The sequence below is a fragment of the Lepidochelys kempii genome, unplaced genomic scaffold, assembly GCF_965140285.1.
Source record: "Lepidochelys kempii isolate rLepKem1 unplaced genomic scaffold, rLepKem1.hap1 scaffold_29, whole genome shotgun sequence".
In the NCBI taxonomy this organism is placed as follows: Eukaryota; Metazoa; Chordata; order Testudines; family Cheloniidae; genus Lepidochelys; species Lepidochelys kempii.
In genome coordinates this window covers 2638643-2650654 of record NW_027621931.1, presented here as the reverse complement: position 1 = coordinate 2650654, position 12012 = coordinate 2638643, and the positions used below count along the sequence as shown (strand labels likewise).

At 52.2% G+C, this 12012-nt stretch overlaps 1 protein-coding gene across 1 annotated transcript in view; it reads right to left on the bottom strand.

Annotated features, from left to right (window-relative positions):
• Positions 1 to 1664: 1664 nt before the first annotated feature.
• The window catches only part of LOC144930024 (uncharacterized), a 262214-nt gene continuing 251866 nt past the window's right edge, over positions 1665 to 12012 (bottom strand). The window contains 1 exon segment of the mRNA XM_078851061.1: positions 1665 to 2446. Coding sequence (XP_078707187.1) covers positions 1665 to 2446 — 782 coding nt within the window.

Genomic DNA, 12012 nt, shown 5'->3' with positions numbered 1-12012 from the left:
ACTCAAGAGCAAAACTAAGAGACCAAACCACAGACTCTGGACTCAGCATTCATGTATCCTGCAGTCTGAACTTGGAATCTGTTACATTCCCTCATTGGCTACCATCATTTAACCAACACAGAAGTGCTTCTTGTCCAGCAAGGCAGCCAGTTTGGGACCCATAGGCATGGCATGGCTCTGAAGGAATCAGCTGTTTCTCTCTGTGCTTCAGGAAACTTGGGATCCAAATGGTGAAAGACAGTTGTTCCCAGTTTCATCATGGCATCCTTTAGAAGTGTGAGCAATTCTAAAAACAGTTTACCTTGGCCACAGGTCACCATAGCGTCCATCTCTGGGGTGAAAATCAACCACTCGTACCTCTCATTTCTACCTGAGTTCTTCTCAAATCTTTGACCTTAGTTGTAGCAATTTTACACGGCTCTGGCGTAGAATTCTTCACCAACCACACGACATACCAGTAGCGATACTGAGGTAGAACTCCCCCAAATATGCCCTTTTGTTTCTTTAATCTGGTGCAACAGATTTAAATAAGGGACTAAATTCAGGTGCGGCTTAGAATCCCTCTAAGACACCAAATGTCAGGTATCTACTCAAAATGGGTGTCTTTCTGCAGCTCTATCACATTCCTCATGGATGTCATTTCCTACACATTTACAGCATCTCCCAGGAGTGAGCTGAACAGAAATGTCACTTCCATTTTTCCCATCTCTACCTAGGAAGGGATTGCATTTCCCAAATAAGAGGCAACATGCACCTGATTAGGAAGGGAAGATCTTCAGGAGCAACCTCCTGCAGGGCATGGGCCACAACTGCTTTGGGAGGCAAATGAATGGGTCTTTTGCTTAGTTCCAAATCATTTACTAGAGAATCCTCTTCCCAGCCCCTTCGGGAAATAATGACCTTATCAATTGAAGAACAGGGGGATTGGGATGGCGATGGAGAATCCCTCTGATTTACCCTATGTTCTTCTGTTGTTACAGAGGGGAAAAGACATTTTTCCCTCTCCCTTCCCTATTCCTGCTCTTTGTTATACTTCAATATATTTTAAGGGAGGAAAACGGAAGTAAAAATATCTGCCTTCAGGAAAACCTGAAGCAACAGCGCTCTGATGAACTGTGACAACTGGGAATGAAACAATATGTTCCTGGTGGGGGAACTTGATGACTAACAATTGTTTTTAAATGGGGGAACAGTATAACTGTGATGCTCAGGGTTTGTTTAGACTAGGACATGTGATGGAGTTTAGGTCAGGTCAAGGGGAAAGCTAATGCCAACCACTGCACCTCGGCTGCATCTGCACGACAACTGTAATTGTCTTTTAACACCAAGATCACTAACTTGAGCAGCCAACGCCATGTACAGTCCTAGTGGATGTATGGCACGGGTAGTTTTTGCCTCAGTGTAGCTTGTTGGGAACAAACCTCTCTCCCCCACCTGGAGCTGATGAACATTCCTGGCTGGAGGGACACACGCTCCTTCGACTCAAAAGGAAAGGAGTTGATAGAAAACATCACAGGACTGACCCCAAAGAAGGGTGAGCTGCAAAAAGCAGAAGCAGGCAACTCATCTGGGGGAGCTGAGTAACCACGGTGAAGATGGGGCACAGATCACTAAGTGGGAATTAGCAAATGTGATTTAAAAGAAAAAAATACCTTTGGCCAGCCCTAGTCAAGGCATTTGTTACAGATCACTCCCATGTGGATTTTCTGATGTCTAATAAGGGTTGAGCTCCGATTGAAGCGTTTCCCGCACTCAGAGCATATGTAGGGCCTCTCACCGGTGTGCGTTCTCTGATGTGTGGTAAGGGCTGAGCTTTGATTGAAGTGTTTGCCACACTCACGGCATCCATAAGGTTTCTCACCCATATGGATTCGCCGATGTATGATAAGGTATGAGCTCCGATTGAAGCGTTTCCCACACTCAGAGCATCCATAAGGCTTCTCACCTGTGTGGATTCTTCTATGTGTGGTCAGTACAGAGCTCCGATTAAAGCTTTTCCCGCACTCAGAGCACATGTAGGGGGTCTCTCCTGTGTGCGTTCTCTGATGTGTGATTAGGGTAGAGCTCTGACTGAAGCTTTTCCCGCACTCAGAGCATGTGTAGGGCCTCTCCCCTGTGTGGATTCGCTGATGTGAGAGGAGGGATGAACTGTCAATGAAGTGTTTCCCACACTCAGGGCACCCGTAAGGTTTCTCACCCGTGTGGATTTTCCGATGTGTAATAAGGTGTGAGCTCTGCTTGAAGTGTTTCCCACACTCAGGGCATCCATAAGGTTTCTCACCCGTGTGGATTCTCTTATGTGCAATGAGATGCGAGCTCTGCTTGAAGCATTTCCCACACACACAGCATGCGTAAGGTTTCTCACCCGTGTGGATTCTCTGATGTGTGAGAAGGTCCGAGCTCCCTTTGAAGCTTTTCCCACACTCGAGGCATGTGTAGCGTGTTCCTTCCAAGTTCATTCTCTCACGTGTAATAAGGTCTGACTGGCTACCGAAGTTTTCCTCTGGCCTCTGCTGACTCTCACAGGCTTTTGTTTTTTCTGGGCGTGCACAGCTCCCAGAATCATTCCCTTTGGACCTTCCTGACAACATCCCATGGGCTTCTACTCGCTCAGCGTCTTCCTGCTGGGGTTCCTCCTCGTTTTCACTCACCATCCCAACACCTGACGGGAGACCGAGAGAATCCAGACGTAAGTCTCTGCCTGCGCCAGAGAGAAAGGAAATCTCAGAGAGAAGAATGGAAAAAGGGATGAAGGAACGAAAACATGTACAGGACAGATCAAACCTATCAGGAGCTGATTTTCCCTTCAACCTTCCCCAGAGGAGAGAAAGGAAGGGATCAGTTCTGGGTCCGTATCTCAGAAGAAATCTCAGGGGACAGCGAGATTGGGGAGGGACCTGCTGCCAGTTGTCAGTCAGGATAGGTGGGAAGCCATGAGTGACCTCTGCCTAACGATTCCACATCTGCAGGGAACAATCCTGAACTTGGAGAGCTCACAAGGTCTTTGTAGGGCATCCCAAATGTTTCCTGTATTCACCGACAGTTTTGGGGTTGGTTTAACCAATGCCTCACCTATGCAGGCAGCTCTCGGGAGCACTTTTTTCTCAGAACCATGAAGGTCTGGGACGCACGACTCCTCCCCTCGTTCCAGCTGCGAGATCACATCAGTTCTGGAAACTGGAAACCCTGCTCAAGGCAAAGAAAACAAGGGAGGTCAGTGGAATTTGTGGGATACTTGTCACAAAGAATATTCCATGCTTTTAAACCCAGCTCACTTTTAAGTAGTAACGTCCCAAGGCCGGCTTCCTTGGCTCAAAGTGCCAGGAGATGATTATTATAAATCATATTCATTACCTTACTGCCTAAGGGCCAACTAACAGTGGGTCCTCATTTTGCTTGGCACAGTACAAACCGAGAAGCGTTGATGGCCCGTGTCCTGAAGAAGTTACAATCTAAATAGACAAGGCAGACACAGAATGGGGGAAGGGGTAGAACCCACCAGCAGAGTGAACTCCGTGAAGGCAGAGTGACAGATCTAATCAACACAGGCCTAGATCTTGAGACTATCGGATTTAATGTTCCAACCAGGGCCAGTGTTTTCCGGAAATTGTCGCTAGGACTGCATTTTTTCCCAAAATTACTCTTTGTTTCTGGAATCACCGTTAATATCCGGAATTGCTGATCAGAGGGTGGGTGGGGCATGCAGGGTCACAATCCCCCAGATTTCTCCCTGGAGACACCCGTCTCCTCCCCAGGGCACAGGCTGGCTGCGGTTGAGACTTGCTGCCAATTTCTTCCCTCCTCATACAAGTCTGGGATCGGCAGTGGGACGCCAGGCTCTCTCATCATGCTGCAGAGAGGACGGCACTCACAGCTGCTCGCGGCCGTGTCCACAGCACCTCTCCCCTGCTCATCTCCCTGCACACAGCTGGTTCATGCCCCGTCTCTCCAGCGCACAGCTGGCTCTAGGCTCTCAATGCCCAGTATCTGAGCCCCACCGCCCCCACACAGCCGGCTCCTGTCCCCTCCCCCCAAGGCACTTTCAGGCTTTAAAGGATTAAATATTGCTCACGTTTGTCAATTACTCTCTTTTCATTGCCTGCAAACTCTTGCCCTAATTATGACTGTTATCTGTAAATCTAAGCCAGCCCTTGAAAGCATGAATTCTTCACAGACTATGATGCCGAGATGCGCCACATGATACCAGGAAGGGCTGCGGGATGGGTTTCCTGTGCAAGCTGGTATCGCTACGGGGTGATGAATGCCAGATCTCAAGGCTGGTTATGCAGAGCTCCACCTTTTGAAGCTTTACCCAACGCAGAAAGGGGTAGTGACGGATTTCCCCTCATTCAGGAGACTGAAGACGACAGACTTTTGGGGGATAAACAGCTGAGTTTGAGCTGACTGAGGGGGGTCTTTCTGGGCTACAAACTCACAGGACCTGATAACCACCAAGAGGTAACCCTTTAAGAAAGGTTTTAATGCACTTTGGAACCGATCAGGGATTCCCATGAGGACCGCTGAGGGAATGAAGGTAAACACGCATTTGGATGCTCTTCTTCTTTTATGAGAACGGGAACAGGAAGGGCAGGGATATCACTGAATGCAGGATCTCAGCAGGACTAGGTGTCAGGATAGCACCATATTGCAGCCCATTGAAAAACAAAATCCCAACTACACATATAAAATGATGGGCTCTAAATGAGCTGTTTCCACTCAACAGAGGGATCTTGGAGTCACTGGGCACAGTTTTCTGAAAACATCAACACAGTGTGCCACGGCAGGCAAAAAGCAAAGAGAATGTTGGGAATCATTCTGAAATGGATAGATAAGAAGACAGAAAATATCCTATCGCCTCTGTATAAACCCATGGTACACCCACATCTCGAATACTGCCTGCAGATGTGGTTGCCCCATCTCAAAAAAAGATATATTGGAATTGGAAAAGGTTCAGAAAAGGGCAACCCAAATGATTACAGGTATGAAACTCTTCTGTACGGGGAAAGATTAAAAAGACTGGGACTATTCAGCTTGGAAAAGAGACAAAGGGGGGATATGAGAGAGGTCTATAAAATCAAAACTGCCGTGGAGAAAGTAAATAAGGACGTGTCATTTACTCCTTCTCAGAACACAAGGACTAGGAATCACCCAATCAAATTAATAGGCAGCAGGTTTATAAGAAACAAAAGGAAGTATTTCTTCACACAATGCACAGTCAACCTGGGGAACTCCTTGCCAGAGGACATTGTGAAGGACAAGATTATAATAGGGTTACAAAAAAAAAAACAAAAAACACCATGAGAAATCTATTGAGGACAGGTCCGTGAATGGTTATTAGCCAGGATGGGCAGGGATGGTGTCCCTAACTTCTGTTTGTCATAAGCTGTGAATGGGTGACAGGAGATGAATCACTTCATGATTCCCTGTTCTGTTCATTCCCTCTGGGACACCAGGCGCTGGTCACTGTTGGAAGACAGGACACTGGGCTAGATGGACCTTTGGTCTGTCCCAGTGTGGCCATTCTGAAATACCAGGGAACCTAGTGAGTCCAGTGCAATGGGAGGGAGTAGGAAAATCCCTGGGTGTGGAGAACACTGGGAAATTAGAAACTATCATTCAGAAGCAACAGACTCTAAATAGTCTAGAAAAGCAGAATGTGAAAAATAAGAATCGGGGTCATGTGACTTCAGGAATGAGGGACTCAAAAAACCAAGTCTGCAGAGAAGGTAGATTGTGGCTAGTGCACATGCGGATGGGGGAGCAACTCTCCAGGTCTCAAGGATTTTCACCAGCAACCGAGGCCATTGTCCCATGCACGGGGCAATCCGGAGCAGTGAGGAGTTGTGTCATCTGTAATCCTGGCTGAGTTTCAATGTTCTGCTGCTGGAGCTCCCTTGTCTGGATTCCCCCAGCCAGCATTCAAGGTCTGTGTGATCAGTAACCCTGGACCAGCCCATCTGACCCCAGCAGCCTGCTTCTTACACGCCAAGCACATTCTGGTCTGGGTGGAAAGGCTCAGGGTTTGAGAGAAGGCCAGCGGTAGGAAGCTTCTGTTCGTTATGCTGGACCTAACCCCCCGTTTTACTTGTGCAAACAGGAGATATTTGACACTGTGCGATTCTGCTCCTGTGCTCTCTTCCCACAGCGTTCAGCAGCAGGGGAGGGTCGCTGGTCGTGTGTGTGTCACTGGCATGCTGGGGTGATGCTGGAACAGGACAGAGTAGAGGTGGCATTGTGGGGGTGGCGTGAACCTCATCTCTTCAGTTCCCCTTCCAAGAACCAAGGGGACAGGAACCCTTACCCAGCGAGGTCACATTCTCATAGGTCTCCTGCATGACGTCTCTGTAGAGGGCTCTCTGAGCGGGGTCCAGCAGAGCCCACTCTTCCCTGGTGAAATACACAGCTACCTCCTCGAAGGTCACCGGCCCCTGAAAGAGCCAGAGCCCCACACTCAGGACCTGCTGCCCCACTCACAGCCCCACTATTCGTGGGGGAGAGGAGACAATCAAACGGAAACTCTGGGTGGACCGCAGCCAACAGAGTCCCACCCCCACCCCACTCAGAGCACCCAGGAAATACCAGGGTGAGGGGGCGAAGAGACACCCCTCCTCTCTCCCAGCAGATCCATCACACACCTACTAGCCACAGACTGATACCGGAGATGCTGCCCCGAGCAGGGTCTAGGGAGAGATCTCTTGTAGGAAGCCCAACACCCTCCTCCTTGTGAAAAGAAAAGGAGGACTTGTGGCACCTTAGAGACTATCCAATTTATTTGAGCATAAGCTTTCGTGAGCTACAGCTCACTTCATCCGATGCAAACTGTGGAAAGTGTAGAAGAGCTTTTTATATACACACAAATCATGAAAAAAATACCTCCTCCCACCCCACTCTCCTGCTGGTAATAGCTTATCTAAAGTGATCACTCTCCTTACAATGTGTATGATAATCAAGGTGGCCCATTTCCAGCACAAATCCAGGGTTTAACAAGAACGTCGGGGGGATGGGGGGCAGGAAAAAACAAGGGGAAATAGGTTACCTTGCATAATGACTTAGCCACTTCTAGAGCTGGATATGAAGCAGGGGAATCTCCCCTAAGCCTGACTGGTGGCTTCCCCCTTCGTATTTCAAGGCACCCGCTGGTTAGTTGGGTCAGGCTCCAGCACTACGAGTCTGGTCCTTTTTCCCAGCCCCATCTAGGTAGGTTATTTTCTGTTCACCAGATTGGAGCATTTCCACCTCCGAACCTCATGGGTCTCTTCCTAGAATCTAGGCCACTTATTAAACAACTCCCAGCAGGTCTGCCACCCCCTGGCCTCCTCCCTTTCTCCACCCTGTGCATTTCCTGCCCCACTCCAACCTCCAAACCAGACGGTGGTGCAAACCTTCCCCTCTCCCGTGTATTTCCTGTCCCTCTCCCTCCTGCAGGAACAGATCAGAACCCCCCACAATAATCCCTACCTGAGCTGGCTCCTCTGCAGCCATGTCGCTGCCTTGTCCCATGGGAGGACGGGATGAACCGGAAAGAAACATGAGCGTCTTTCTGCAACCTGGCCGGGCAAGAAGGGCTGTTGCAGAAGTTTAGGAACGGGCATTAGTTCATTTCACATCACGCTTCCCCCGGGCTCTTTCCCTGCAGAGCGAGATCCGAGATTCTGCCGTTCTGAGAAAATGCTCAATCTCTGGATTACAGCAGAGACCTGGGCCCTCCTGCCAGGCTAGGCCCACAGACACACTTTTAACCTCCTTTCTCCCTCCCGCATCCCAAAACAAAGTCTCTGAACGCAATCCCAGAAAAAAGCAGAACCAAAGGAGTCCCTTTCGAGGATTCCCTCTGACACTGACCCCATGACAGCCACACCCCAGCAGGAGGGACATGGAGTCAGGAACTGGGTTTTCCTCTCTCTGATCCTTGTCTCGTCCACAGGAAAGTGATTCTCCCCACAGTGCAGTAATACATCTGTCTGGGCAGATGAGGGAGCTGGAAATCTCTTTCAAAACTCTTATCCCACGGACCCTGTCAGTCTCTCTCTCTCCTTTTCCCTGTGCCCTCTCCATGCCTGTCTGCTCAGAAACTCTCATTCCTGGGTTGTTTGCTCCCCCATGGCTGGATTTGCTCCTGCAGATGGCAGGAGAAATGGGGTGGGGGGCTGTTACTGTAGAGTCATTTTATAGTCCTTCACTGCCTGCCTGGGATTTCCCCATTGTCTGCCTAGGACCCCCACCTGCCCTCCACCAGGATCTGCCAGGCCATTTGCCTGGGACCCCCTCCTCCTCTCAGCAGGACCCCCTGACGCTTTACAGGAGGACTCCTCACTCTGCACCAGGGACCGCCCCACCACAGCTCTCTGCACTGGGCATGGCAATGGTCCCAGGAGCCAGCTGGGCAATCCCAGACAGAGCCCCTGGCACAGCACCAGGCAGTGTCTAATCCCCTGCCCCACCTGCCCAAGAGACACCCACCCCCACTGGTCTGCAGCCAACAGGCCCCCAGCCATACCCACCTCCAGGACCCATAGCCTTAGGGCTGGGCACATCAGAACTACTCCCCGAAACCCCAAACCCTCCAGAACCCACCAACCTGACTAGGGTCCCCCCTGCCCAGCCACCCAGAGGCCTCACCCTACCACAATGCCCCTTCAGCTCCCGCTGCAATCTCCCCACACAGACACCTGCCCCCCCCCGAGCAACAGTGTTCCCTCACAGTGTCTGACAAGTGGATAGAAAGTTATCACCACCCCCTGCTGGCCAGTCACACAGGCAGAGGGAGCCCGGGGGGACGCCTCTTTAACAGGAGAAGGGAAGCCATGGAGGGCCAAAATAAGTAAGACATTTCCATACTCTGTCACTCGCAAATAATGGCCACCGTGGATCCACGCCAGAGTTGGCTACAGCTTTGCACTGCGGGAAGCCCCCCCTCACGGAGACCCTTTGTCATGGGGTTTGGGATACTTCTGGACCACGCTGCACTCAGAGGAACCTCCTCATCCCGTGCCAGCTGGAGAAAAGAAAAGGGTCCAGCCAACTCTCCTGTTACCAACTGGGAACCACCCATCCCCCAAACAGGGGGAGGCCCCTGGCTTTGATGGGTATTGAGTATATGGCTAGTCTCTTTTATCAGCAAACATTTTTAACAGAGAGAAAGGAGGGAACAAATGATTCTCAAAGGAGAGGGAAAGATGATCATTGTTGCAGGGGGGTTAATTTCCCAACCAGGATGGAGAAGGACTCAGGGTGACAGGTTCCCCCCAAGGAAGGACAAGTTGCTGGGATTTAGAGACATGGGGAAGAGCCCCTAATTCAAGAGGATTTTTAATTGACATTTGATCATGACATCGTAAGAGGGAAACCTGAGATTTGTGATCAGTGTTCAGAAATGAAAGAGAAAGGGTGGAAATCTGAGGGATTTTGGATCCATTTATGCAAATTATAGAGAGGAAAGTGGAAAATGAGAGGGATTTTATAGCAGTTGTTGATTGGAGGTAAAAGCTGAGTGTATTTCCCACCACTATTTGGTCAATGAATAGAGCGGAAATGGGCAACATTGGCAAACGTTTGAGATCCATATTCAGGAATCTGAGAAACGGTGTAAATCTGAGATTTTCGTCGTAATTTATCATTAGAGAGACAGGGAAAGCTCTCAGGGGCATATTCAATTAGAAGTAGACAACTAGAGTAAAAGTGGGGCAAACGTTGAGGGTATTTTTGAGGAATCTTTGAGACGTACAGAGAAAACGTGTCACAAACTACGCAACTGAGAACATGGGATAAACGCCAAGACCGGGGGGGGCTTTTATGTGGCTATTAAAGAACTAGCTGGAAAAGGGGGGACCGTTTGTGATATAAAATCCAGCCTGTCCAATACATAAACAGAAAGTGATGGTCCCCCCCCCACGGCCCCCGTTCACCTGGGCAGCAGGGAGCCCTCTGAGGGGCTGACTGAAGGGGGCGGGGGGGGCGCTGGAGGGCTCCCTGGGGGCGGGGAGGGGGCGGCAGTGGGGGATGGGCAGGTAGGGGGCAGAGAGTCACTTTCCTGCCCCCCCCGCCCAGCGCTCCCCCACCGGGGTCTCCCACTCACCGGAGCACGGGGGGGTTAATGACGGGCCCCACCCCGCACAGACCCCGGAGGGGAGCCGCAGCTGCTCCTCCTACAGATCCGACACGAGGCAGCGCCTCGTCTGCTTCAGGCCCCGCCCCCCGACGCTGCCCCGCCCCCGGTCTGCTCCAGGCCCCGCCCCCAGACGCTGCCCCGCCCCCGGTCTGCTCCAGGCCCCGCCCCCAGGCGCTGCCCCGCCCCCGGTCTGCTCCAGGCCCCGCCCCCAGGCGCTGCCTCGTGTCGGGTCTCTCGGAGGAGCAGCTGCGGCTCCGCTCCGGGGTCTGTGCTGGGGGGGCCCGTCATTAACCCCCCCGTGCCCGGCCGGGGGGGGCTTTGTCCAGCTGGGACCAGCCCCGGCTCTGCCCGCCCCCGACCCGGTGAGTGGGAGACCCCGCGGGGGGGGGAGCGCTGGTGGGGGGGCAGGAAAGTGACTCTCTGCCCCCAGCACGGCTGGGATTCGGGGGGGCAGAGACTGGGGCCCGGCGGGCGGGGTCCCTTGGGGGGTGTTGGGGGGAGAAGCCGGAGTTGCGGGGGGTGGGGGTTGAATTGTCTCTGTGCAGCCAGGAAATTCCCGGGGGGGAAGTGGGGGGCGGCGGGGGAGTTAATTGGATCCCCTTCCCCCCCGGGCACAAATGCCCCGCAGTTTTCCCCTTTTCCCTCTCGGTAGCTCCCACCTGGTTGTAAACTCCCCCCCCACCCCCCCCATTGATCCGCTCTCTGGTCTCCCCTGATCCCCCCCCCCCGTCTCTCCCTCCTCCTCACATGTCCATTGAAACTCCCCTCCCGTGGGGGGGGCGGGATTTCCCCCCCCCCCGTTTTATCCGCAGCGATTTGTCCCGGTGTCGGTGGGAAGTTGGAGCCCGGAGCCATCCCCCAACCTGGCTGCCCCGGCGTGGGGGTGGGAGGAGACGCCGGGTCTCTGCCGGGGTGGGGAAGGGAGGGGACGTGTCCCCCATGGGGCTGCCCCCGATCCCGGCTTCCCAGTCCCACTTGCTGCCCCCAACTGCAGCACCGTTGCCCCCAGCCCCCACCTGCCCCCCACCTGCCCATCCCCCACTACCGTCCCCTCTCGTCCCCCAGGGAGCCCTCCAGCTCCCCCCCCCCCGCCCCCTCCGGTCAGCCCCTCAGAGGGCTCCCTGCTGCCCAGGTGAACGGGGGCCGTGGGGGGGACGGACGATCACTCTCTGTTTATGTATTGGACAGGCTGGATTTTATATGACAAACGGTCCCCCCTTTTCCAGCTAGTTCTTTAATAGCCACATAAAATCCCCGCCCCCGGTCTTGGCATTTATCCCATGTTCTCAGTTGCGTAGTTTGTGACACGTTTTCTCTGTACGTCTCAAAGATTGATAAAAATGTTTGCCCCACTTTTACTCTAGTTGTCTACTTCTAATTGAATATGCCCCTGAGAGCTTTCCCTGTCTCCGTAATTATAAATTACGACGAAAATCTCAGATTTACACCTTTTCTTAGATTCCTGAATATGGATCTAAAATGTTTGCCAATGTTGCCCATTTCTATTCATTGACCAAATAGTGGTGGGAAATACAGTCAGCTTTTACCTCTGTGACAAAGTGGGACTGTTCTTCATGTTTCCTCTGAATAGTGTGGGGGTGCCTCAGTTTCCCCTAGGCAGTTTTTAAGTATCTAGGTGGTGGGGTAAGGGTGTATGATCATTGCAGAGCCCTAGAGGGCAGGTGTGTGCAGGAGTCTGGACACAGAGAATGGCCGACACCCTGTTTCCTGGCCACTGATGGCCTGGGCCCTTCCCCCCTGCAAGGTGAGAGCTAAAGGGTTGGAGAACAAAGGAATCCGGTGACCTCCTGGCCCGGGAAAGGAACCAAGCCCAGAGGAGGAGGGGCTGGAGGGAGTTGGAGTGAAGTGCAGACGTGTTTGTCTGGCTCACTGCCCCCCCACAA